We start from the raw sequence: 27,924 nt of genomic DNA, 5'->3' as shown, positions 1-27,924 counted from the left end.
TTGGAGTTAATAACCTACCCACTTCTTATGAAAAAGAAGTCTGAAGTTGTAAAACCCATTGTAGAAGTTTTCAAAAAGGAAAAACAAAACAAAACAAAACAAAGCAAAGCAAAAAAATCCCAACAATGTAATTTCACACTTAGTCTCAAATGTTTTGAAGAAATACTATCTGCCATAGATTTTTTTCTCTCATGCCTACACCAAAGAAATGACCACATTTTCATTTGACCTTAATTTGCAAAGACAAGACACTTACTTCATCAACAGACTTAGAAGCATCTATTTTCTTGACTTTCCCCATTTCTTCATATAAGTCAATAATTGGTTTTGTTGACTGGAGATAAGTCTGAATTCTGCAAAAAAAGCAAGTACTTCAAGGTTCTAGGTATCCATCCTCCCCCTTCCACAAACAAAAGGTCTGATGCAAATGTGTCATCTCTTTACATAAGCCTGCAAATTTGGTATCTCTTTGCACATCTCTGTGAGCATGACATGTCCTCTTTCCAGACCAAAATGGAACAGCAATTTAAGCTGCCACTCAATTTCTGAAGCAGGAACAAAGTGGTTGGTGTGAAAACTGAGAAGTACCTCTTCTCCAAGCTCTCTCTGTTGTCATCACTCCTGCCACTGCTCTTTCCCCGCTCAAGACATCGCTCAATACAGATCTAAAGAGACAAAAGTAAAGAGTTATGTGAAAGAACCTAAAAAGAAAAGTTTGAAGAGACTAAAACAAAAAAAAATCTATATTAAACGTAATATGTCTAACTCATTAACATGCAAAATCTTTTTAAATTTAAACATGTGGTTCAATTTATATAAACTAGGTTAAATAAGAACAGAGCATAATAAGAATTCATTCATGACTCAGTTTTTCCTGTTGTACTTTTTTTCAAACCGCAATAAAAAGAAGATCTGTGTGGGTATAGTTTCATCTCAAATATATTATTAACTTATTAAGTATGAATTACATGCCTCCAACTTTGTACCATTTTTGCTTACTTTACAATAATTTCATAAATATCCAAATATTTTCGAGTCAACATATTTGAATAAAGCATCTCTTGTTAATCATAAATAAACATTCCTTAGTTATAAAGCTGTGGTAACATTCTAAAGTTAACTTTGAAGATTAAGTAAAAACATATTTTTAAGGGTTGGGAAGAGAATTACATTTTAAAACAACTCAAAGGCTGTAGCAAGTCTCCACAGAGGCACATTTACAATTCAACCTAAGAACAGCCAACTTCCTTCCAGGCACCGCTTCAGATTCTTATTCTTTCAGACTGTTGGCATTGATTTAATGAAACTTTTATCACAGAGGATGTCTAACAGAGTCAGGCCTCTTAATTAAATGGTTCTGAGAAATTCATTTAGTTATTCAAAAGTATGACTGGTTGTATTATTAGAAGTGTCAGGAAAAAAAAAATTTTCCTCCTATTTTCAATATCATTTTATTCTTAGAAGAATAATTCATCTAATTTAAAAAAAACAATTAAGCTTTCCACCTTTCCAGACATGTGTCTTTTCTAGTAAACATACTATTGAAAATAATACATACTTTAGAAGTTCAGTTTTATCACCTAACATTATTGTGCAAGTCAATTATTTAAAAAAAATTATTGTTATTTTGAAAATAAAGCAAACTTTAGGGCCACAAGGTTGCTGATGCCAAATAGCTGTTAATACTCTATTAGCAACCCAATCTACTAACTCACTAAATTTATACACACACACACACACACACACACACACATAGTGCTGCCAATAGAAAATATAAATAAAAGTAAAGAAAACAAAAATCACTGTTTTTCTCTAACAGTTGACTTTCAGTTGCTTAAAGGCCATGTAGGCAGATGAAGATATTCATTACCTCATTATTACAGTCAAAAAACAGAACAAAAGATACATCTGCCTTCCCATCCATGGTCTTGTTCCAACCTTGAAGGTTGTCTTGATTTCTTGGAAACCCATCAATCAAGAATTTATTCTTCTGAGCATTGGCAGCCATTGTTTGATCCATTTCCTAAAAGAAAAAGATTTAGGATCAATACTACATTAAGAAAGTACAATTTCTTAAGCATGATATGGGACACATGGCTACTTGCTATTATTCCTAAACTACAAGAGTGAAGGGTACACAGAAAACCCATAGAAATGAGCCAGTTTGTTAAAATGTTTGCCTCAGCTAGAGAGACTATGGGTATCTCTCCCTTATCCCTCTTCCCTCCCACCCCTCCTCCTCTCTCCCTCCCTTGCTCTTCCCTTCTCCTGTAGTTTCCATATTTTATAAAACGTATCTGGGTGTAGATACTGAATGTCCTCCAAAGACTAAGTGTTAAAAGCCTGATCTCCAGGGTGGCATACTGGGAGACCTTAAGAAGAGTGGGCTCACAGGAAGTCTTTGGGTCGTTGGGGGCTATGGGATCCCTCTCTCGTCTCTCATTTGCTTCCAGGCCATGAAGTGAGCAGTCTGCTGCACTTTGTGCTTCTCATCACTGCCATCCACCATCCCTATGAGCGGATCAAAGGTGTATGAACCCTTGTGGTTGAAATTTTATACCAGTGACTGCTGACCAGCACAGCAGTATTACCTCTTGATATAATTACACAGTTACAAATTAGACGAAAATAACCATTAACCCAGATTTTTGCTCCAGCATCTAGAGGCCTCCTATCTCTAAGTCATTCTGCTATGAAAGACAATACTTTGGTTTTGTGTGTGTGTTTACAACAGGGACTCACTATGTAAACTTAGGCTGGCTTCCAACTCGAGACTTTTCTGCCAGAGCCTCTCAAGAGCTAGGTAGGTGTGCAGCACCCACACCCTGCTGAAAGTATTCTACTTTTATAGATGCTCAAATTTACTAGAATTCAAATACAAATACAAATGCAAAGATTGCTAAACATTGCTAACATTATTACTTATTTATTTAGTAGTACTAGTGATCACACATGATAGGAAAGCACTCTATTACTAAGCAACATTCCCAGTCATTTTTACACTTAAAAAAATTTTTGAGACAGTCTAAGTTGCTCAAATTGGTCTTAATCATATTCTATAGCCCAAACAGGCCTTGATCTTGAGTTTCCTGGCTTTGGCTTTCTGAGTAGCTAGCATAACAAGCCTGCATTACTAAGCTTGAATGATTGTTAGCATTATTAATGTAGGGTTCAATACTTGAAAAAATAAAAATAAAAAACAGAAACTAGTTTTACCTAAATTGCATTGACTGCCCCAAAACACAGGTAGCAAAAGGAATAACATATTCAGAAAGATTGCAAGAACACATTTCATCATCCTTTTCCAAAACATGAACTTACATGAATATAGGAGAATACAAACAGGAGAAAAGGTCTCTACTTTCTAAATCCGTGGCACCTCCATTCACCACAGGATAAGCACATATGCACATCTCTGACAAACTTTAGGGGAGCCTTTAGTCCAAAGCAAACTGACAGTTATTACCCTCCATGCTTAAAATCTCCTGGTTCCGCAGGGCTTGATGGTGCACCTTTAATCCCAGCACTTGGAAAACAGAGGCAGGTGGATCTCTGTGAGTTTGAAGCCAGCCTGGTCTACCTAGTGAGTTCCAGGACAGCTGGGGCTACATGGAGACCCTGTCTCAAAAAGACAAAAAAATCCTGTCTTCTCAAGAAGAACGATGGCGGCTATCTCATCGCCCGGCTCCTCTAATAGCCACACAACTTTTTTTTTTTTTTTTTTTTTTTTGAGACAGGGTTTCCCTGCAGCCCCCGCTATCCTGGAACTCACTATGTAGACCAGGCTCGCCTCGAACTCACAAAGATCTGCCTGCCTCTGCCTCCCGAGTGCTGGGATTAAAGGCGTGCACCACCATGCCCAGCTCACACAACTTTTATGAAATGGTTTTAAGTTCCTGCTATAGCATTTCTACCTCAGTTACAGTAGTGGAAAATATCTGAAGAAGGCACACCAAATACATTAACTCAATATATATACATTCATCTGAGAATTCATCAGGGAACATAAAGAGTAAGTTCATTGCTCTTGCCCCTGAAGGGTTCACAGTTTAATGTGTGACAACTACCCATAATGTGCTAGGTTCTAGGATAGCAAAAGATGCTATTATAAAAAGTAAGCAGGGGCTGGAGAGATGAGTCAGCAGTTAAGAGCACTCACTGCTCTTGCAGAGGAACCGGGTTTGATTTCCAGCACCTACACGGCAGCTATGAACCATCCCTAACTCCAGTTCCAGGGGAATCCAAAGCCCTCTTCTGACCTCCTCAGCATTGCAAAACACGGGTGCACTCACATACATGCAGGCAATGCACTCATACACATAAAATAAAAATAATAAAAATAAAGTAAGCAGACACTGCCTGAGAAACAAACTGTCAGAGAAAGCCTGACCGATGAGTTGGCAGTCACCTCCTAAATAATGAAATAGTAAGCCAATAAGGATCAGCGTCTTTTGTGGGGAGTAGGTGTATAATGGTTGGAAACGAGAAAACCTGACAGCTTTGATGAATCTGAAGCAAGCTGGTACAACTGAAATTGTAGGATTTATAGAGAATGGTGGGAGATAAGATGGGAATGAGAGCAGGTTAAAAGATTAAAGTGGCCGGGCGTGGTGGCGCACGCCTTTAATCCCAGCACTCAGGAGGCAGAGGCAGGTGGATCTGAGTTCGAGGCCAGCCTGGTCTACATGGTGAGTTCCAGGACAGCTGGGCAGCTGGGGCTACAAGGAGACCCTGTCTCAAAAAGACCAAAAAAAAAAAAAAAAAAAGGTTAAAGTGATGGTTGTGATATAGAAGAAATGAACAGAAGTGGATGGAAAGATCCTCTCACTGAATGGATTTAGGAAAGTGAGGAAAAAGATAGAAAAGATAGGAACATCACATTCTAGATGATACATTAACCTCTGGCATGTTGACTTGGAGACATATATGAGAAATTCAGATAGAGATCTGGTAGTTAGAAACATGTCTGAAACTCAGAACAAAGATCTGTGCAGAGATACAGAGGTCAGCATCATTGTCCTAGTGAAAACACTGGGCATGGCTGAAACAAACCCATCAAGGAATATATAAAATGAGAGGTGAAGACCAAAACAAACCCATCCTTCATTAAAAACATTTTAATTATTTTTAAAAAAAAATGAGAGGTGAAGAGAACCAGACATAAACTCTAAGACGAACAGTGGTTTACAAACCTTGCAAATGGGGCTGGAGAAATGGCTCAGCAGTTAAATGCACTGGCTGCTCTTGCAGAGAACCTAGATTCAAATCCCAGTACCCACATGGTCATTAACGACCATCAGTAACTCCAGTTCCAGGGGATATGATGCCCTCTTCTGATCTCTGTGGGCACTACAGGACATGGAGGCACTTATATATGTAGGCAACACATGCATATACATAAGAAATAATTTTTTTTTTTTTTTTTGCTCTTTTTGAGCCCCAGCTGACCTGGAACTCACTATGTAGACCAGGCTGGCCTTGAACTCACAGACATCTGCCTGCCTCTGCCTCCCAAGTGCTAGGATTAAAGACATGCGCCACCACGCCTGGCCTCCAGAAATACATTTTTTAAATAAAAAAAGAATTTTTTTTAAACTTGCTAATGAAGGAAAAAAAACCCACCACACTTGAATGAAAATGTCCTCCTTAGGCTCCAATTTTTTTGTTTTTATAAATTTTTTATTTATTATTTTTATTTTATGTGTATGTGTGTATTGCCTATGTGTAGGTAAGTACACCCATGTTGTACAATGCCTGCGGAGGACAGAAGCTGTCAGAATCCCCTGGAACTGGAGTTACGGACAGTTGTTAGCTGCCATGTGAGTGCTGGGATTTGAACTTGGGACTTCTGCAAGAACAACCAGTGTTTTTAACTGCTGAGCCATCTCTCCAGCCCCTGGCTCCAAGTATTTGAATACTTTGTCAGTTAGTGGTACTGTTTGAGGGTCATGGAACCTTTAGGAGGTGTGGCCTTCCTGGAGGAAGCACGTCACTGGGAGAAGAGCTTTGTGAATTCATAGCTGTGCCCCACTTCAAGCTTCCCTTCTCTGCTTCCTGTGCCTATATGAAGATGTGAGGGCTCAGCTTTCTGCTCTGGTGTCCTCCTGCCATGCCTTCCCATCATGATGGACTCTTATCCCTCTGGAACTGTAAACCAAATAAACTCTTCCTTTTTTAAGTTGCCTCGGTGATGGTGGTTTATCACAGCAACCAAAAGTAACTAATACAGCAAGGCTGAAGAACAGCAGTTCCTGGAAGAGAACTAACTAACAGAAATGATGTTACAAAAAACAATTGGAATTAGTTTCAAAAAGACATTGATTAGAGTTAAATATTACAGGAAAAATAAAGGCTAAAAGTATCCCCTGGGCTTCACAGAAAAGATCATTGGTAACATGCAAGAAGTTTCCCAAGGCCTAGTAACACAGACTCATAACTCAGGCAGGAGGATTGCAAGCTCAAGTCCCATCTGGACTACAGAGTTCAAAGCCAACTGGGCAACTTAGTGAGACCCTGTCTCAAAATTAGTATAAACTATAAAAAAGGCCAAGGACACGGCTCAGTGATAAAGTACTTGCCTAGCATATTTGAGGTCCTAGCTTCAATCCCCAGTACTACAAACAAAAAAGCAGTTTCAATGGAGGTGAAAATAGACCCTGACTACTAAGGGCAGAAAAGTAAAAGAATGGAGAAACTACTCTTTCCTAATGTTCACCTGTAATGCAGAAGGCAGTATCCAAAGAACAGGAAGGCACAATTTATCTACTCTGGAACGGAGGCAAGTTACTCCAGACTCTGAGATGAGAGGCAAGGCGGTGTATATGAGCCACTCATTCTATCTCCAAGTGTCTCTAGCTATACCCAGATGTTTATCCAGGTCTCATCTACTGGCTTCACTTATTTCTTCTTGTCCCCAACACTGCAGTTCCCTTTGAGTAGTTCTTATATGTCAAAATACCTATTACAGACTAGTCTTAGGGGTATACAATAAGGCATTACCAATTAAGATCTATTTTTTAGATGTCATGATGAAATGGTGATATAGTCATCAGAAAAAAAGGAGACTTCAAAACTGAGAGTATCAATGAGGGACATTGAGAAGGAGATAAAGAAGGAAGGAGAGAGAGAATAGGGAAGGTTTACAAGAAAACAGAAAGGAGGGAAGAGGAGAAATAAAAGAAATGGAAGAAAGAGTAACTGAATGCTAGGAAGGGAGGGTCAAGTGTACATAGTCAAGCATGGTGGCACATACCTATAATCCTAATACTCTGAAGGTGGAGACAGAGGATCAGGAGTTTAAGACCATTCTTGATTATGTAACTTTGAGGCCAGCCTGTACTATATGAGACCTTGTTTTAAAAAAGAAAAAAAAAAAAACCACAAAAAGAAGTATAACTATACATATATTGGATGCACCTATAGGCATATGGCTGAGCTATAGCTGATTTTAGACAAAGCAGAAAATCCTTGCTGCTGTTCAGTTTCTTCAGTGAAAGCAGTTTCCACCTCTGCCATTCCCAAAGACCACATCTACCTTCCACAAGCAGAAATTCAATATTCAGATTTACTTTTCACTACTCAAATGAAAGAAGATTTAGTTTCTTATGTCTGTGGTGGTTTAAACAGGTTGGTATTCATGTTCCTTACCCTCTTTAATAAACTGATGGTTATCTCAACTGGCACAATCTTTCCTTCTTTAATGTACTTTTCAATAAGTTCACCATATTGTGAAGCTGGGTTCTTCCTTTCATCACGAAGAAGCTCTCCTGCAGAAAGATGTGTGTAGCCATATTTCTGAAACAACCAACATACAGAAATATCAGAATTCAATCGATCCAGTGGTAGGAATACAGATGGTTTTGTGTTAACTTCTAATTTTTCTACAATAAATAAGTTTTGCTTGTAGGGCAAATAAATACTAAAGAAAAATTTAAGAGATTTCATATAGTCCAGGTTGCTTATTAGTAAAGTCTTGTCCTTCATAACCTTCATAATCATGTTTACATACCACAAAATCAGGTCCATATTTATCAAAGTAGTCACAGCACTGACACCTCATTACAATCAAAGCTTAAATGCTGCCGGGTATGGTAGCAGACACCATTAATCCCAGCACACAGGAAGCAGAGGCAGGCAGATCTCTGTGAGAACGAGGTCAGCTTGGTCTACATAGTGAGGTCCAGGCCAACTGGGGCCGCATGGAGACCCTGTCTCACTCAAAAAGAACAAAAATAAAAACAAAACAAAAAAGCTTAAATGTTGTAATAGAAATAACTACCAAAAAAATCTGATGGGGCTAGAGATGGCTCAGCGGTTAAGAACACTGGCTGTTCTTACAGAAAACCCAGGTCTGAATCCCGGGCACTGTACAACATAGGTGCACTTAAATACATGGAAGCAATACACACATAAACATAAAATAAAAATAATAATTTTTTTTAAAAAAAAGAAATATCAGGGCTGGAGAGATGGCTCAGCGGTTAAGAGCACTGACTGCTCTTGCAGAGGACCCTGGTTCAATTCCTAGCACCCACATGGCAGCTACGAACCGTCCTTAACTCCAGTTCCAGGGGAATCCGAAGCCCTCTTCTGACCTCTGCCCTCTTCTGACCTCTGCAGCACTGTATGACACAGGTACACTCACGTACATGCAGGCAATACACTCAAACACATAAAATTAAAATAATAAAATTAAAAAAAGAAATATCTATCAAAAATTCTGAGACTCAAGACAAAACTGTTACCACTCACTGTTCATTAAACTCACGTTGGTTTTTTTGTTTTGTTTTTTGAGATATCTTTTGTGTGTATGTATGTGATGTGTGTGTGGGAGCAAACATGTAAGTAATGTGCACATGCCCGTGTAAACTAAAGATCAACCTTGGGTATACCATTCTTCAGACGCCATCTACCTTGTTCTTTGGGGCAGGGTCTCTCCCCGGCCTGGCACTCGCTGAGTAGGATAGGCTGGCTTGCCAGTGAGCCCCAGGGATCCACCTATCTCTGCCTCTCCAATACTGGAATGACAAGAACATGCCAATACATACAACTTTTTACATTGATTCTGAGGATCAAGCCCATGTCCTCAAGCTTGTGCAGCAAGCATGTTACACTGACTGAACAGTCTCCCTAGCCCAATACCTATCTTAAATAATCTTTCTTATATTATAAGCAGTCACATGTTGCTTTTGTTAATGAGGGTCATATGTACAATGGTGGTTCCATAAAATTATAATGGAAGTACAACTTCCTATCACCTAGTGACACTGAGCTGCCTTAGTGCTCAGCACAATATACTACGTGCATGTTTGCAGTGATGCTAGTATGGCTAACACTAATGTACTGTCAGTCATATAAAAGTACTGCACGTAGTTAGGAACAGAATACTCCTCGATGGTAAATGACTGTATTACTGGTCTTTTGTCTATATTTATTATTTTAGAGTATAGACCTAATTTTAAAGTTCACTGCATAATAGCATGCCATATTACCTTGCAGCAGACGCCTACACCTCATGCATTTCATGTTTGCCTTCACTGTATCAGTAGACATATCAACTACTTGACCTATATACCGTCTGGGTTTGTATAAGTGTAATTGATGTTTGAACAACAAAAATGTCCAGCAATGCATATCTCCATCACTAAATGAACATGTTATATAAGGACAAGGACAAGGATATATCTGGAAAATGTTTTTGGGTAAACACCATAAACCAAATGACTACAATGCCATTAGGTGATATAATCTTACAGAACCAAGTTGTACATGTGACCCTGTCATTGACTGAAATTACTATGTAGTGTACACACACACACACACACACACACACACACACACACACACTCTTTAATGGTTTTAATAGAAAAAGCAGTCAAAGGGGCTTAAGTGAGACAATGGCCATTAATCTTCTATGAAAGGTCAGTAATACAGTATAATGAAGGCAACGAATGACTTACAAATGATATACCAGGTCAAAGTAAAGAGAGATAGTTAAGCCACATCAAGTAAGATATTAAGGTGTTGTGCTTCTACTTCTTTTTGAGTACAGTGAGAAAACAATATAGTCTAAGTGGAGATCCTAAATAATGGGGGCTAGAGAAACTGGCTCAGTGGTTAAGAGCACTGGCTGCTCTTGCAGATATCTTAGGTTTGGTTTCCCAGCACCCACATGGCAGCTAACAACCATCTGTAACTCCAGCTCCAGGGGATCTGGCGCCCTCTTCTGTCCTCCACAGGCACTGCATGACATGGATGCACTTATACACATGCATGCATAACACTCATACAAATTTTTTAAAAAGATCCTAAATAATGAAAAGCCTCCCCATATGAATTTCCATGTCTAATCTTATTAAAAACAATGGCACAATCCATTTAAAATGGTTTTATTCTCAAATATTAGGATAGTCTGAACCATATTCAATACTCAGTTATAACACTTATTTTACCTGAAAGTCTTAAGGCTCCTCCAATGAGTTTTTTTAAATATTTATTACTTTTTTGAAGTTTTATGTGTCTAAGTGTATTGCTTGTATGTGTCTAAGTGCACCTCTGTTGTTCAATGCCCATGGAGGTAGGAAGAGAGTGTTGGATCCCCTAGAACTGGAGTTATGGACAGTTGTTAGTTGAAATGTAGGTGCTGGGAACCAAACCCAGGTCCTCTGCTAGGGCAGTCAGTCCTCTTAACTACTGAGCCATCTCTCCAGGCCCCTTCAATGAGTTTTTAGAGTAAATAATAAATACTTGATCATTTAAATGAAGGTCAAGATGTGAGGCAGCTCACACTATCACCCAATTTTAAGGTGTTTCCCACTGAGTATGATAGTATGCACCTTAATTCTAGTTACTCAATAGGCTGAGGTAAGGAGGATTCTGACTTAAGGCCAGAAAAAAAAAAAAAAAAAAAAACGTGCTTCAATTGCATTTTTTTAAAAACCAGCTCTGAGGCTGGGCATGGTAGCATATACTTTAATTCCTGCACTCAGGTGTCAGAGGCAAGTGAATCTCTGTGAGTTGGAGGCCAGCCTGGTCTACACAGCAAGTTCCAGGCCAGCTGGGGCCACAAGGAGACCCTGTCTCAAAAAGACAAAAAAAAAAAAAAAAAAAAAAAAAAAAAAAAAAAATCAGGTGGAGAGATGGCTCAGCAGTTAAAGCACTGGCTGCTCTTACAGAGGACCCAGGTTCAGTTCCCATGAACCACATAGTGACTAACAACCATCCATAACTCCAGTTCCAGGGAATCCAATGCCCTCTTCCGACCTGCATGGGCATTGCCCAACACAGGTGGGCTTACATACATGCAGGCAAAACACTCATACACATAAAGTAAAAATAATAAATAAAATTTTTATGAAAAGAATAAATAAAAATTATAGCATTATCATGTTTGTGTCTTAGTCCTTTTACTAAAAGAAATTACCAGAAGGGTTAGAGAGACGACTCAGCAGTTAAGAGCACTAGTTGCTCTTGCAAATGACCTGGGTGGGTTTGAATCCCAGCACCCACACAGCAGTTAACAATCATCTGTAATTCCAGGGGATCCAACACCCTCTTCTGGCCTCCACAGACACTGCATGACAGGGGCGCACTTACATACATTTGCATGACACACACATAAAACAAAGTTAAAAAAAAGAAACTACCAAAAATGTAAAACTGTAATTTGTTTAAAGAATTCCCATTATTTACAGGAAACAGAAACACAAAATTGTTTAATTGTTTAAACTGTTTAATTACTCCCACACTACTTATATGATCACTGAGTAGCAAATGTCTGAAAGTTGAGTACAAAAAGAACTTTATGAAAAATGAAGTGTGACCTACTTTCCCACTTACCATGTACAATTTTCAAAAAGCATTTTACAACTGCTGTCCACAAAACTTTACAGCAGCTTCATTTTCCATTGTTTATTTTGACTCCTATTTGGAAGTCTCTGCTTGTCAGATGCTTTACTCTGGTCTAGTGATGATAGCATATGGTACTATTGAGTAAATGTAGAATCAAACAGTACTAAACAATGGCAAGCTCTCAGTGCAATCACCAACAATACAGATTACTTTGTAATGTTACAGTGAATGAACAACATATACATTTAGAAACCCAGCTAGTAATTTAGAAATTAGGAACTCAAATTTGCAAGATTTATATTACATTAAAAAAGGCGACTTGAAGCTGGGCATGACGGTTCATGCAGAGGCAGGCAGATCTCTGTGAGTTCAAGGCCAGTCTGGTCTACATAGGGAGGTCCAGGCCAACTGGGGCTACAAAAGACTATAAAATAATAAATAAATAAATAAATAAATAAATAAATAGGGGGTTGGCATTGTATCAGTTTTTTAAGAAAAAAATAGCTGTAAATTGCATATAATTACACAAACGGTATTTGTTTTGTTTTTGTTCTTTTTGAGACAGGGTCTTCCTGTGGCCCCAGCTAGCTGTCCTGAACACTCTATGTAGACCAGGTTGGCCTTTAACTCAGAGATCCACCTGCCATTGCCTCCCAAGTGCTGTGATTAAAGGCGTGGGGCTACCACGCCCAGCACAAATAGTATTTGTAAAAGCATTTTTTTTTTTTTGAGACAGGATCTCCCAGTAGTCCCACCTGACCTAGAACTCACTCTATAGACCAGGCTGGCCTAAATCTCACAAAGATTCTCCTGCCTCTGCTTCCTTGGGGCTGGGATTAAAGATATGGGGAACCACACCTGACTGTAAAATCTTTGTTAAGATTTTGATTTTTTAAATCTTTTATTATTTTTATTTTATGTGTCTGAGTGTATTGCCTGCATGTAAGTGGACCTGTGTCATGCAATGTCCATGGAGGTCAGAAGACGGTGTCCAGATGCCATGGAACTAGAGTTAGAGCTAGTTGTTAGCTGTCATATGGATGCTGGGATCTGAACCTGGGTCCTCTGCAAGAGCAGCCACTGCTCTCTTAACCACTGAGCCATCTCTCTAGCCCCAGGATTTTATTTTAATTTTTAAATTGTGTGTATGTGTGAGTGTGGGTTTGTGCATGTGAGTATTGTGCCTACAGGGGCCAGCAGAGTATGTCAGATCCCCTAGAGCTGGAATTATAGGTGATTTTGAGTACTCTATGGCTGCTGAGAATGAGAACCAAACTCTGGTCCTCTGGAAAAGCAGTAAGAGCTCTTAACCCCTGAGCCATCTCACCAGCTTCCAGTGTGAAACAATTTTACTCAGAACATGACATAACCTACAAGGTCAGGGTACATAAGGAAAAGAGCTAAGCAGAGCCAGGTCAACTGTATGTATGCATATTTCATTTTCTCATCAACATTCCATTTCACAATCCTCTATTGACCAGTGTCTTTCCTTTTATTTTATGTGTAATGCCTGCATGTATGTAAGTGTACCCATGTCATGTAATGCCCACGGAGGTCAGAAGAGGGTGTCGGATCCTCTGGAACTAGAGTTGTAGATGCTTGTTAGCCTTCATGGGGGTGCTGGGATTCAAACCCTGGTCCTCTGCAAGAGCAGCCAGTGCTCTTAACCACTGAGCCATCTCTCCAACACTACCAGTTTCTTTTTATGCTACATTTTTTTTTCTCAAGGATGCTGCTGGGGCCTTCCTTTTACCAGAGTTTCAACAACAAACAACTTTACTTAAATACTAGTTATTATGGCATTTTAATAATAGCTAGGTTTTGGAAGGTATAACTTTCATTCCGCTGTCATTAAGTGGTCACTGATGCCAGTTTTAAGGAAAACAAGAATAGATAATTCCAGCCTTAGCCCCCAAATTTTTTTTTCACATTCCCTGAGATTTTCTAGAAATTAAAACCTAGTAGGTCTTAAGGGTAACATGAGCAGCTTATAAATTCTGTAAACCACCGGGTGTGATGGCTCAGCCTTTAGTCCTACCACTTGGGAGGCAGAGGCAGGCAGATCTTTGCGAGTTCAAGGCCAGCCTGGTCCACATAGTGAGATCAGGTCTGCTGGGACTACAGGGAGACCCTGTCTCAAAAACACAAAAAAATAAAATAAATTTTATAAACCACAATAACTACAAGCAAACACATAGACCCAATGTATTAACAGTATCAGTCTAAGACCAAAAACAAAAAAAAATTAATTTGAGGCTAGCCAGAGGTACATGAGACCCTGTACCCCCCAGAACAAAAGCAAGGCTGGCAAGAGGGTTCATAGAGAATTGAAGGCTAGCAGGGAGTTCCATCTCCAAAAACAAACCAAAACAAACTGGGGTTTGGTGGTACACACCTTTAATCCCAGCAAAGGTAGAAGCAGGCAGATCTCTGTGAGAATGAGGCTAACCTGACCTATATAGCAAGTTCCAGGCCAGCTGGGGCTACTTAGCAAGAGCCTGTCTAAAAGAAGACATTCTCTACCCATCAGATTGGTTAAAATACTGGGATTTTTGTTGCTGTTGTTTTGGGGGTTTTTTTGTATTTCTGAGACAAGGTCTCCCTGTAGCCCCAGCTGGCCTGGAACTCTCTATGTAGGCCAGGCTAGACTCAAACTCACAAAGATCCACCTGCCTCTGCCTCCCAAGTGCTGGGATTAAAGGCATGCGCCACCATGCCCAGCCAAAATACTGATTTTTAAAGTGGCAATGGCAAGGATATAAGAAAACAACCTTTCTCTACCCAGTGCAAGTGTTCAACCTTTTTAGAGGGTGATTTGTCAGTAATCTAAATTTAAGTTTGCACATCCAACTTTTGGGCCAGTGAAATGGCTCAGCACATAAAAGTGCTTGCTGCCAAGCCTGAAAATCTGAAATCAATCAACAGGAAGGACCCACATGTTAGAAGGTGAAAATCAACTCCTGCAAGTTGTCCTCTGACCTTCATGCACATACACATACACACACACAAAAAAAATATAATGTTAAAAAATTAACAATTCTAACAGCACAGTAAATTCAACCGGTATAACGTGGTGGTGAAGCGTATCATCAGTCTTGCCCCCAGAAACACTACCTGACTCCAGAGAAAAGGAAACTACCTGCATAATCAAGAACTTACTTAAAATGTGAAAGTGAATCGTTTTAGAGAATAACAACTTTAGAAAAAGGTATCTGTGACTTTTCTAAAGCCAAAAATCCATTCAAATGTTTAGATAAAATTTTCTCTGAAAAGTGATCCATTCTTTAAACAAAAGGAGGAAAAAACATACAATACAGCCACAGCGGAACACAATGAATGGGTATGGAATCAGGAGAAACAGAGCAGACAGAAAACAGTCCAGTTTCACAGCCTGGAAACAGATGAAAAATTAGAGACATTATCATGAGATTATGGAAAGTTTAAAAAGAAAACATATTCGATGAAGCCCTATTCCAAATGCTAGAATTCAAAATTACAAGCCAAATGTTCAGGAAATGCCACTTGTATAGCATGGGACAATATACCCACACTACCACGAGCTCTACAAAAACTTGTAACTGTGTTGTGCTAAGCAACCTTTTCAACTAGCATTTAAAAAAAGAACCCACAAATCACTGCTTAGACAACAAATCATAACATTCATTTTAGTCCAATAACCTCTGCTAATAGAAGGTATGAGGGTCTGGGTATGATGACACATGCCTTTAATCCCAGCACTCAGGAGACACAGGCAGGCAGATCTCTGTGCCTTCAAGGTCAAACTGGTCTACAAGCAGTCAGGGCTATATAGTGTGAAAAAAAAAAAAGAAAGGAGGGAGGAAGGGGAGGAAGGGGGGGGGGAAGGGGAGGAAGGGGAGGAGGGGGAGGGAGGGAGGGAGGAAGGGAGGAAGGGAAGAAGGGGAGGGAAGGAGAGAGGGAGGGAGGGAGGGAGGGAGGAATAATAATGAGAAAAAATATCACTTGGCCTTGAGAAACAATCCATATATTTTTTAATTTTGGGGCATAAAATTTATCTTCATGGATACATTTTCCTAATTCTAAAATTAAAGTCAATCTAGGAATATTTGTTTTTGATAACACAGCAATCAATCCTAGTCCAATCTAGGATTTAATGTTGATCACAGATAATTATGCCCATTTTTACACTGCAGGGCAGACTGGTTCTTGATTAGCATCTCACTTCATCAAGAGAAATATAATAAAAAGTGATAAGCTCAGAAATTTTTCTATAACTGTCCCTTCTCTGCTATGATGATTGCACAGTAAGTAGAACATGGATCCATTTGCAGAATGGGAACACCTTTTCCTACCTCACTGATCTGATGTGACTAACTTGAACCAGCACTATCCCCTTTTTCTTTCCCATCTATACTATCTCTCTCTATCCACCCCTAACTCCAACAGAAATACTTATTGGTTATTATCGTTTTTGTGGTTCTACACTAACTTATCAAAACTTTAATCTCAACATCACAGAGAAGAAAAACCATACTGTATGTACAAATATATACAATCTACTCCCGCATCATTGAAACTTTTTTCTTCCAAAGACATAACCAAAAAATAAAAGACAACCACAGAATGAGAAAACACCTATACATTAATCTGAAATACATTAACTTTTACAACTCAATATTAAAGACATATAATCCAATTAAAAATAAGCAACAATAATTTTTAATTGTGGGAAAAAGCCTACTTCACATCCACTAAAAGTTTTTGGTGGTGATGATGTAGAGAATCCTCGTATAGTCGTTGCTGGAAATGCAAAATAATGCAGTTGCTGTGAAAACCAACTAGATGGTTCCACAACAACTTAAACACAGAATTACCATGTGACAGCAATTCCATACCCTCAAAGAAGTGTAAACTAAGGTTGAACCTATGCTTGCAGGTCAGTGTGCATTGCAGCATCATTCACAATAGCCAAAAGGAAAAAAACAATCTGTACTTATGTGCCATTCAGCAGATCAACAAAATGTGGTACAAAGATGGAACATTATTCAACCATAATAAGGATGAACTTTGACAACGCTGTTTACTGCAATAAACTAGCGATGAAATGACAAATTTATGATTCTCTGATATGAGGTAACCAGAATAGATAAGACCCAATTATAAGTCAACTAGGAATCTAGTTGCTTCACTGTGCAGGAGGCTGGAGAGGATTCTGACCATACAACCACTCTGGAGAAGCTAGAGTACCTGGGTTCTCAGTCAGCAGCTTCCTGGCTACTGAAATATGGGTGGGGGGAGAAGAAACCAGAAATTTGGTTTATCTGATTTCTTGCCAGCCAGGACTGAGCCTAACCCTCAGCTAGACCCTTGGTCTGGAGTAATGACTACATTTGCATATCAATTCTGCAACAGACTGAATTAGATCTAAAGGCCACCTAGGTCAAGGGTGTGGCTCTTAAGGTGGTGACAGAAGACACAGAGAACCCTTCAAGAGTTCTACACGACCTGCATTAATAAATTTGCTAATCTAATCTGGGGCGCGAGGGGGGGAGCACTGTCCTGCTACCTGTCCCCAGCCAGGGTTCAATCCCAAGGGCTGAAGAACAGCTAGAGGGTGCAAGGAACGAGCCAAAGAATGGACATCTTGCCTTTTTTCTTTTTCTCTGAATAAATGTCACTTTTTGAGGCAAAAGGAACAAAGACTAGGTCACATTAGGAATTATTACTTAATGATTTCAGGTAATAAATATTACAAGCACACAGTGAGGACAGTTGTAAATACAGTTTGTGGATACAATTAATGCTATGAAACTGTACCACTTAAAAGTGGTAAAATTAGGCCAAGCGTGGTGGCGTACACTTTTGATCCCAGCACTCAGGAGGCAGAGGCAGGTGGATCTCTGTGCGTTCAAGGCCAGCCTGGTCTACAGAATGAGTTCCAGGACAGCTGAGGCTACAGGGGAGACCCTGTCTCCAAAAGACAAAAAAAAAAGTGGTGAAATTTTATATTTAAAAATTTTTTTTATATTTATTTATTGTGTGCATGTCTGTGTCTGTCAGTCTCTATGCATACCATCTTGCTGGCCCTCACATTGTTTTACATTTTAAAAGTTTAAGGACTGGTGAAATGACTCAGAGGGTTACAGGAGCCTGCAGCCAAGCCTGATAACCTGAGTTCCATCCTGGGGATTGGGACCCACATGATAGGAGAGAATCAACTCTCATGGGTTGAATAAAATGTTTTTTAAAGTTAATGTAATATGCCAAGAAACCCTGTATATTTTAAACAGGGGAGTTGCAGATGAGCATGGTAGCACACACCTTTAATCCCAGCACTCAGGAGGAGGGGCAGTTCAACCTACATAGTGAGTTCCAGACCAGCTGGAGCTACAGGAAGATCTTGTCTTAAAAAAATAAACAAAATAGGTGAGTTGCAAGACATCTCAAGCTGTTGAAAAATACAACTCTGAATAGTTATTGAAAAATTAGAAGCAACAAATTTTCTAAAAATAAGCAACTGAACAATTTATAATAAATAAATGTTTAAAAGAACATCACCCCAAATATCAATTAGCAGTGGTTTTCTCTAGGGGGTAAATTGCTGATTTTTTTGAATGTGTGAGTGTTACATTCACATGTATGGAAGTGCATCTGTGTTAGGCAGTGCCCACAGAGGCCAGAAGAGGGCACTGGATCTCCTGGAACTGGAGTTATAAACGCTTGTTAACCACCATGTGGGTGATAGGATTCAAACCCAGGTTTTCTGCAAGAGCAGCCAGTGCTCTTAACCATTGAGCCATCTCTCCAGTCCCCTGATAATTTTTATAGTACTTTTATTTTTTCTCAAATTTTCTATAACATATACTAATTGAATGATTAAGCTCTACACAGTATTAAATCAGGATATTTATCTTGTCATGAGGTCATTTGCTTCATTTCTTAACATGAATATAAGAAGTAACAGATTATAAATGTAAATTACATTTATAACTATTAATTTTTCATTAAATATATTTACCCTTCCTAGGACTTAAAAATCAAATTCCAAATGCCTGAAGTAGAAAAATACCTTTTAAAAGACCATACAGATTTTTTAAAAGAAGGCATTGGATTCTCCTGGAAACTGGAGTTATGGAAGGTGGTTAGCCACTATGTGGATGCTGGGAATCGAACCCGGGACCTCTGTAAGAGCAGTCAGTGCTCTTAACCATTGAGCCACCTCTCCAGCCCCGAGGCCATACAGATTTTAAAAAGTGTTATTAGTATGGGTATCGTTTTCTATGTTATAGTGAGCAATGGGAATAGCATACTCTCAGTAACTGTTATTCTAATTTTTTTATTGTTTCTATAGGGCTTTTCTAAAATAATAAAAATTGCCATGTATATACTTAGTGAGTGCCATGCACTGCGCTAAACATTGGGTAAGCATTACTTCCCTAAAACTTTGTAACAGCCCAAGCAAGCAGACGTTGTTTTCGATTTACAAATGAAGATACAGAACCAAGAGCAACACAGCTATAGATGCTAGACCGAAATAAAAACCAATGTCTGACTTCAAATATTGTTCTGGAAAAACTCCAAAAACTCTGCTCTATTTTATGAAAGATGGTCCCCAACATTCCATTTCCTAAACATTTAAATTTTTTAAATGCATACATAACACATTTGGATGGTTGGTTTATTTGCAGATGGGTCTCACGGTGTAGCTCTGACTGGCCTAGAACTCACTAAGTAGACCAGGCTGATCTTGAATTCACAGAGATCTGCCTGCCTTTGCCTCCTGAGTTCTAGGATTAAAGGTGTGTATTACCAGGCCCAGCAATATACACAATTATTACATTTTAAAACACTGTTCCTACTCAGGGCCAGATGGCATATACCTGTAGTCTCCAGCACTGTATTCCCAGTACTCATCAGGCCGAGGCAGAGCATGACAAGTTTAGAGCTAGTCTAGAAGTCTATGAATTTAATAGGTTTAATTGATTCTATGAAAGGAATCTATTAAATGTATACAGCATAGAATAGCAAAGAAATCACATATGCTCCTGTCAAACTAGGTAAAAAGAAATCACACATGCTCCTGTCAAACTAGGTATATTTGCCTTCTGGCTTATGGCTAAATTAGGTACGATAAAATCTCACACGGAAGCATCCAGATTTAGATCTGTTTTAGTGCTAGCAAGACCACCTACTCCATAACTCTCATCTTACCAAAGAGAAAACTAGTTAGTACAGAGAAAACTAGCACTTGATCCAGGCCTCTCCTGACCCCCACTGAGTATTATTCCTTAATGGACCACTGGAGTTATTCCTTAGGGACCAATGCAGGGATGCAGTCTTTTTTTTTTTTTTTTTTTTTTGGTCTTTTTGAGACAGGGTCTCCCTATAGCCCCAGTTGGCCTGGAACTCACTATGTAGACTAGGCTGGCCTTGAACTCACAGGGATCCACCTGCCTCTGCCTCCTGAGTGCTAGGATTAAAGGCGTGCACCACCACACCCGGCTTTTTAAATTAATTTTATTTATTTTTATTTTATGTGTATGAGTGTTATACCTGCATGTAGGTAAGTGTAACGCCCGCAGAGGTCCGAAGAGGCTGTTGGATCCCCTGGGACTGGAGTTACGGACAGTTGTTAGCTGCCATGTGGGATTCGAACCTGGGTCTTCTGCAACCAGTGTTCTTAACCGCTGAGCCATCTCTCTAGCCCCAGAGATGCAGTGTTTAGTTTTCAAGTTTCTATGGCTTTGGAGGAAAGATAGAGGAAAGGAGGAGAGAGGAAAGAAAGAGGGAGGGAGGTAGACTTACTAAGAGAAATCTTAGCCAGGCGTGGTGGCACACGCCTGTAGTCCCAGCACTTGGGAGGCAGAGGCAGGTGGATCTCTGAGAGTTCAAGGCCAGCCTGATCTACATAGTGATTTCTAGGACAGTTGGGGCTACAGGGAAACCCCGCTTCAAAAAGAAAAAAAGAGAAATCTGCCAGGCGTGGTGGTACATGCCTTTAATCCCAGCACTGGGAAGCAGAGGCAGTCTACAATACTGAATTCCAAGCCAGCTGTGGGGCCAGGGAGACCTGTCTCAAAAGAAAAAAAAAAAAAAAAAAAAAAAGTTTGCATCCTCACAATTAAAATTTAACACACAGTTGAGTTACTGTCACTGGGAACTCTGAGTACACAATCTATATTAATATAGTTCAGCCCTTAAATGAATTGTCCATTTGGAGGAAGGTGATCACTAGTAGTGGTCAAGCTGATTGCTCGAGCTCAGCTAAAGTAATGAAGTTTTATTTCTTGCTCACTCTACCTACCTGTTGAAGATGGGCTTCTATGCCCTTTGAATCACAGAATCTGCTGGTAAAAGAAGACTCTAAGGTCAACTGGTTTTCCTGTATGAAGATGCCATCCCATCAGGGACTTTATCCACACCAAGAACTAGGTATTTAACCCGTCTTCATTCTGCCAAATTCTGTTCACCCTTGTCTCAGCTGTTCCATCCTTGCTTTCCTCCACTTCTGAAACCCTACCATCTCCACTCCCACCATCTGATAACCTAAATTAGCCAGAGTCAACTGCACAATCCAAGTGTCTTGTAGAGTGCCTCTTTTTCTCCCAGTGGACACACACACACAAAAAAAGAAACCCAGAAATCATGTCATTATTGATCTAAACCATTCATAATTATAAAGGTAAATCCTGTGAGTTTAAACACATGTACTTTTTCCAATAGTAAACATCAATGACTAACACATTCTGGACACTCCAAATAAAAAGTGGGCAAGAAGCAGTCTTTCACATACCCCCAGGTGAGTATAACTGCTTGCTGGTATGGGATATATCCTCATGGTGAATAGAACCAATGTGATGGTTGAAATGACAATGTCCTCCATAGGCTCCAAGTATTTAGACATTTTGTCCCCAGTTGGTGATGCTGTTTTGGGAGGTTTTAAAGGTATAATTATGGTGGAGGAAGACTGAGGGCAGGCTTAGAGAGTTCTTAAGCCTTGCCAGATCTCCACTTGCTCTCTTGCTCCCTGTGCCTGATTGAAAATGTAATGCTTAGCTTCCGCTCCTCCTCCAGCCACCTCTACCGCTGGCCATGCCTCCTGGCCAAGATGGACTATAATTCCCCTGGAACCGTTAAGTTCAAACAAACTCTTAGTTCTATAAGTTGTTTTGCTCAGTGTTTCTATCACAGCAACAGAAAAGTAACTCATACAAAAGTAACCAACCAACAGGTCTTCAGGAAAAGACTGACAGAAACTAGGCATATAACATATGCTTCATGGGACCTGGTCCCTCAAAGTGACAGCTTTTGATAGTAAGTTACAAAAGGTGTTTTTTCCTTTATCCAAGTGATGTTTTTGTTAACTTTGTACATCAGGTTGAATGTATAAAACTGTCAGCAAATACTATGTCAGCGACACCTGTTCTCTATTAAGTTCTAAATGCTGTTATCACATGTTTAGTCTATAAAAATGTTCTTGATTTGACAGGGTAAAGCATCTGAAATGTTACAGCAAACACACTTTTATGTAACAATTGAGCTAAAGTAGTAACATGAAAGTAACAAGACCTAGCCAACATGACAGAAAGAATAAGGGGCAGCTAGCCTCTGTGCCTACTCTCTTTTACCTGGCCAAAAAGTCTTACTAGAATAGTTTTAGAAATGCTGACTTCAATTCAGAAGATCAACTGTTCAAAAACTGCACTTGTATGTGACTTTGAGAGGTCTCCAGCTAATACAGATCTTGTCTATTAGCATTTTAACTGGAACGTGCTGTTTAGATGAACCAATTATTGTCCATGAAAGTTTAACCCTGAGTGTAAATCAGTAATTTCAAAGAGAATAGGATGAGAAAAACAAATGATATTGAAGAAAGACTGAGTTAGGGAGCTGGAGCGATGGCTCAGTGGTTAAGAGCACTGACTGCTCTTGCAGAGGACACAGGTTCAATTCCTAGTACCCATATGGCAGCTAATAACCACTCATAACCCCAGTCCCAGGGGATTCAATGCCCTCTTCTGATCTCTGTGGGAATTATACAACACAGGTGCTCTTATATACATGCAGGGAATACACTCATACATACAAAATAAAAAATATATTTATTAAAGAAAAACTGAGGGGATGCTGAGTTACAGATTGTATCTAAACCAGCCAGATTATATCTAATTTTAATGGGAATATTTTAAAAACATGTTTTCTCCCTTTCCCAAAGAAACTACTCCTACATGGGACAGCACATGTATCCATATAGCTAGAGTTTTTTCCCTTGGTTTTGAGATCAAATCCAGCATCTTGCGTATGCAGGGTAAGGACTCTTAACAGTTTTCTCACTGCTGTGGCAAAATAACCGACAAAAAGCAACTTAAGGGAGTGTTCATTGGGGTTCATAGTTTACAAGGGCAGAGTCAATCATGGTGGGGAAGTACGACGGCAAAAGAATGCAAAGGCTGACACGCTTTCAGGACTGTCAGGAAGGAGGCAGACAGCAGGCAAGAAGCAGGTCTGGGCTAGAAAACTGCTAGGCCTGTCACAGTGACCCACTTCCACCTCCAAGAGTCTGAACCCTTCCCAAACTGCCACCAGCTAGGGATCAAGTGTTCAAACACAAGGGCCTACAGAGGACATTCTAAACTCAACTTCCAACTCTGAAAGGTTCTGTTGTTTTACTCTATGGTTCTGCTAGCAGAAAAGAAACTTAGATTTAGGTATTGAGAAAAGAAAAATCCAGAGTGAATGGGCATTCAAATTTCAGCTTCTAGGGGGACTCCCTACCTTAAAACATTGATGGCAACAGCCTGGAATTGGTAGACATCGGGTGAGCACCATAAGGACAACAAAGACCTGAGGGTGGAGCCTGTGAGGCTCAAAGAGCTCCACATACAGACAGGACCCTGAGGAATGACACCATCAGGGCTTGAATGAGGAAAAAGCTTACCATACGAAAGAAAATAGCAAAATTCCTAACACAAGTTTATAGTGATTAAAGAAACGCTGAAGGATATACTTTAAGAAATCTCAGAAGAGGGATCTGAAGCACAAAAGTGCTGAATAAAGAAAGCAGTATGTATGCACGAGAATTATTCTAAACAAACATTACTGTTTGCTACGAAACAAACATGTCATTTGTGGATTTTTTTAAAGTATGTGTGGTATTAAAACCCTGGAAAATAGAATAGGATAGAAAACAGAGTTGAGTGTGCTAAGTAAAGTGGAGTTGGGGTAGGAATATAAGGTATTAATGTCAGACTTTCAACATGTGGGCTTAAAAATTTCTAGGGTAACCGGAACCAGAGTGTTCATTGATAAGAGTTTCCCTAGAATAAATACACCAGGGCTCTGGTATAGATCTCCAGAACAACACACACACACACACACACACACACACACACACACACACACAGCCACTAAAAGAAAGAAAGAGGCTGTATAGTTCCCAAAGTAGGGAAAAATAAGTACGAGACAAAAGTCAAAAGGAAGAAAAGTGGGAGCAACAAGTAAAAGAAACAGCAGGAGATGGTGATGACAAAGTAACAGCCTGGCACTCCCATAAGCACTTAACATATTTAGTTCATTAAATGCTCAGCCCAATGATAAGTAGTACTATGTACTGTCCCACTGTATAGATAAGGAAACAGATACAGAGGTTAAAAGACTTGATCACGGCTAGGCGTGGAGGCACAAGCCTTTAATCCCAGCACTCAGGAGGCAAAGGCAGGCAGATCTTTGTGAGCTCAAGGCCAGCCTGGTCTGCTACAGGGAGACCCTGTCTCAAGATCAAAAACAAAAAAAGACTTGGTCATATATAATACAGAAGGTAGCAAGGCAAAGTTCAATCTTAGGCATTCTGACTCTGAAATCTGAGCTTCACATATTGCCTGAGACTACATGCAGGTATGACTTTGTTTCTTTGTTGTTTTGTTACTGAGGTACTGGGGACTGAACCAGGGACTTGTCCATGCTAAGAAAGGGCTCTACCACTGAGCTACACCCCCAGCGTTGGCAGGACACTTCCATGTCTGTCAATTGTTTTGTTGTGTAGCTCAAAACACCTGTCAAAGAATAGGTATTTACATTGTTCAATATTTATTTCACTGACTATTTATGGATAAAAGCAGACTAGGCTGGGCAGGCATGGAGAGATACTAACATACATGAAGAACCTAATACTTCTGGCATCAAATCATCTGTTGCATAGATTCTCGTGGTTAACCTTCATGATTCTTAAAGGCTAATATTCTCAATCTTCACTGAAGAAAACAAAATAGTCAAAAATTTAAATATCCAAGAGTAGGAGGCAGGTCTGACTGACTTCAAAACCTACTTATTAATTAAGCATCAATTTTTGCCAGACGGTGCACTAAGCACTAAAAATACAAAGACAATTTTTTTAAAAATCTACAGATTTCTTACCCTTGTGAAACCAGAGGAGTCAAATAATCACGAAGATGAAATACAGATATAGAACAACATAATTAGGAACTAATAAATGTTACAGAACATATTGAGAAATGTGACCTATTCTAAAAATGTCATAGTAAGTTCCACTGAAAAAGTGACATTTAGGGGCTGGAGAGATGGCTTAGCGGTTAAGAGCACTGACTGCTCTTGCAGAGGACCTGGGTTTGATTCCCAGCACCCACATGGTGGCTACAAACCATCCTTAACTCCAGTTCCAGAGGTATCCGAAGCTCTTCTGATCTCTGCTGCTATTGCACAACACAGGTGCACTCACATACATGCAGGCAATACACTCATACACATAAAACAAAAATGATAAATATATTTTTTTAAAGTGACATTTAAACCCATGCTGTCCTCCCATCCCTAAAAGAGGGACTGGAGAGATGGCTCTGTGGCACATATGGCTCTTTCAGAACACAGGGGTTTCATTTCCCAGCACCCAAATCGGGGTAAATCCAGTCTTCTGGCATCTAAGGACATTACATACACATGGTGGATTTACATACATGCAGGCACAACACTCATATACATGAAATAAAATAAATAAAATTAAAATAACAAATCTTTAAAAAACAAAGGAGATACAAAATTTACAAACATCAAAATAATTTCCAGTGCTGATAAATAATCATACATTGCTGGGGCTGGAGAGACAGCTTAGGGGTTAGGAGCACTGACTGCTCTTGCAGAGGACCCGGGTTGGATTCCCAGCACCCACATAGCTAATATCAGTCCACAACTCCAATTCCAGGCAAATCCAACATCCTCTTCTGTCCTCCGCTGGCATTGCATAACTTACATCATGCAGGCAATATACTCATACACATAAAATAAAAATTTTTAATTAAAAAGATTTATCACATTTAAGGTTCTTATGGTTCCAGTGGTTAATTTTAGGTTCCAATATGTTTGTACTAAGGGATCAAAAACCTACATAACTGATAAAAGATTTTTTTTTTTTTTTTGGTCTTTTTGAGACAGGGTCTCCCTGTAGCACCAGCTGGCCTAGAACTCCCTATGTAGACCCCGGTGGCCTTGAACTCACAGATATTCACCTGCCTCTGCCTCTCAAGTGCCAGGATTAAAGGCGTGTACCACCACACCTGGCCAAAACATTTTTTTGAGTAGATCTCTCAGGGTGTTTTGGAAGAGACGGGCATTTGAATCAGTGGCCTGAGTAAAGATCAGCCTTCACTACCTCATCTCCAATTCACTAAGAATTTTTAGAACAAAAGGCAGAAGAAGAGCTAAATCGTTTCCATAGAACTGCAACATTCATCTTCTGCCCTCAAACATCAGTACTTCAGGTTCTCTGGTCTTCAGACTCTGAAATACACCAGTGGTTCCTTCCCCCAGCTTACATATTACATATCAGCTTACATATTACATATCATGTGACTTCTTGGGCCTTATAGCCCTGTGAGCTAATTCCCCGAACAAATACTCTTTTATATATTTATACGTGTATCTATCTCTTAATAGTTCTGTTACTCTGGAAAACTCAAATATAATGGAGTTTTTTGTTCCAAAGAAACCAAACAATTAATTATCAATTAAAATAAAAGTACATACTCTGAGGCAGCAACCCATTTTCAGGAATCTTATACAATAAAAGCATCCATATTCAAAGTTACATATACAAGCTTATTGTTCTGAACAGCTAATAGATGACATGCTATGACAATATCCAGAATATTCTGCAGCTGCAAATAAAAATCAATTAAATCTTTATTTAGTTTAAGCCCTGAAAGAATACATTTAGTGAAATAAAGATAATGAAAATACCATTATAAGTACAAATTTTAAGTATTTGTAAGACTATTAAGGAAGACTTCGCGTGCTGGAGAGACAGCTCAGTGATAAAGAGAATCTGCTGCCTTTGCAGAGGACCTACGTTCTGTTCCCAACATGCACACAGTGGCTCACAAATATCTGTAACTCCAATTCCAGGGGATCCAGTGCCCTCTTCTGACTTCAAGGATAACAGGCATGCACATTATAACAGGTATGCACTCACTCATACTCATAAAATAAAAATAATAAGCCTTTAAAAATATTGATAAAGAATAGGTCGAGCATAGTGGCACAGGTCTTTAATCCCAATGTTAGGGTCCGTGACTCAGTGGGTCTCTTCAGGAAGACAAATGCACGAGTATGGAGATGCAAAAATCAAGCAGAGTTTTATTAAACCAGCCAGCTGGGGCCGACCGTCCTTCCAAGACACGCAGGTCTGGTTAGAGCTATCGACCCTGAGGCAATTTTAGGTAAAGATTATATAGGTTCCCACAACCGTTACACAAAAGCCCGCGTTCATACAGCCAATAGTTTCAAAGCAAGCATTTCACAAACCAATAACTTCAAGAAAAATGAAATGTCACAACTTCCTTCAGGTGTCTCAATCAGGGAAGGGTGAGTGGTATGTACCTGGCGCAACCCTTTCCTGTTATCTTGGGTAAGTGGACATGCCTACATGACACAACACAGATCAAACAGGCTAGGCTCTGGGGGGTGCAGCACTTGCCCCTATCTGGGGATGCCTGTGTCTCCACTTGGGTTAATCAGTTACAAGCAGTAAATTCAAAAAAGTAAATTCAAGCAGTAAATTCAGACAAGCAATAAATTCCTCTTTCC

General features: G+C 39.5%; 1 protein-coding gene across 3 annotated transcripts in view; it reads right to left on the bottom strand.

Annotated features, from left to right (window-relative positions):
* Window positions 1-205: 205 nt before the first annotated feature.
* Window positions 206-27,924, bottom strand: part of Cmpk1 (cytidine/uridine monophosphate kinase 1) — a 35,155-nt gene continuing 7,436 nt past the window's right edge. The window contains exons 2-6 of one of the 3 annotated variants that reach the window (XM_029562947.1): window positions 8,913-9,017; window positions 7,648-7,794; window positions 1,871-2,023; window positions 589-665; window positions 206-353 (exon numbers count right to left, since the gene is read on the bottom strand). In XM_029562947.1, the coding sequence (XP_029418807.1) occupies window positions 221-353; window positions 589-665; window positions 1,871-2,023; window positions 7,648-7,794; window positions 8,913-9,017 (615 nt within the window). In that variant the 3' untranslated portion in view covers window positions 206-220. The remainder of the gene's footprint in view (window positions 354-588; window positions 666-1,870; window positions 2,024-7,647; window positions 7,795-8,912; window positions 9,018-27,924) is intronic. The other 2 variants (XM_029562979.1, XM_029562998.1) reach the window with 2 other exon arrangements.

Source organism: Nannospalax galili, unplaced genomic scaffold (genome assembly GCF_000622305.1).
Source record: "Nannospalax galili isolate Female #2095 unplaced genomic scaffold, S.galili_v1.0 scaffold750, whole genome shotgun sequence".
In the NCBI taxonomy this organism is placed as follows: Eukaryota; Metazoa; Chordata; class Mammalia; order Rodentia; family Spalacidae; genus Nannospalax; species Nannospalax galili.
This window is presented reverse-complemented; position numbering and strand designations above follow the sequence as displayed.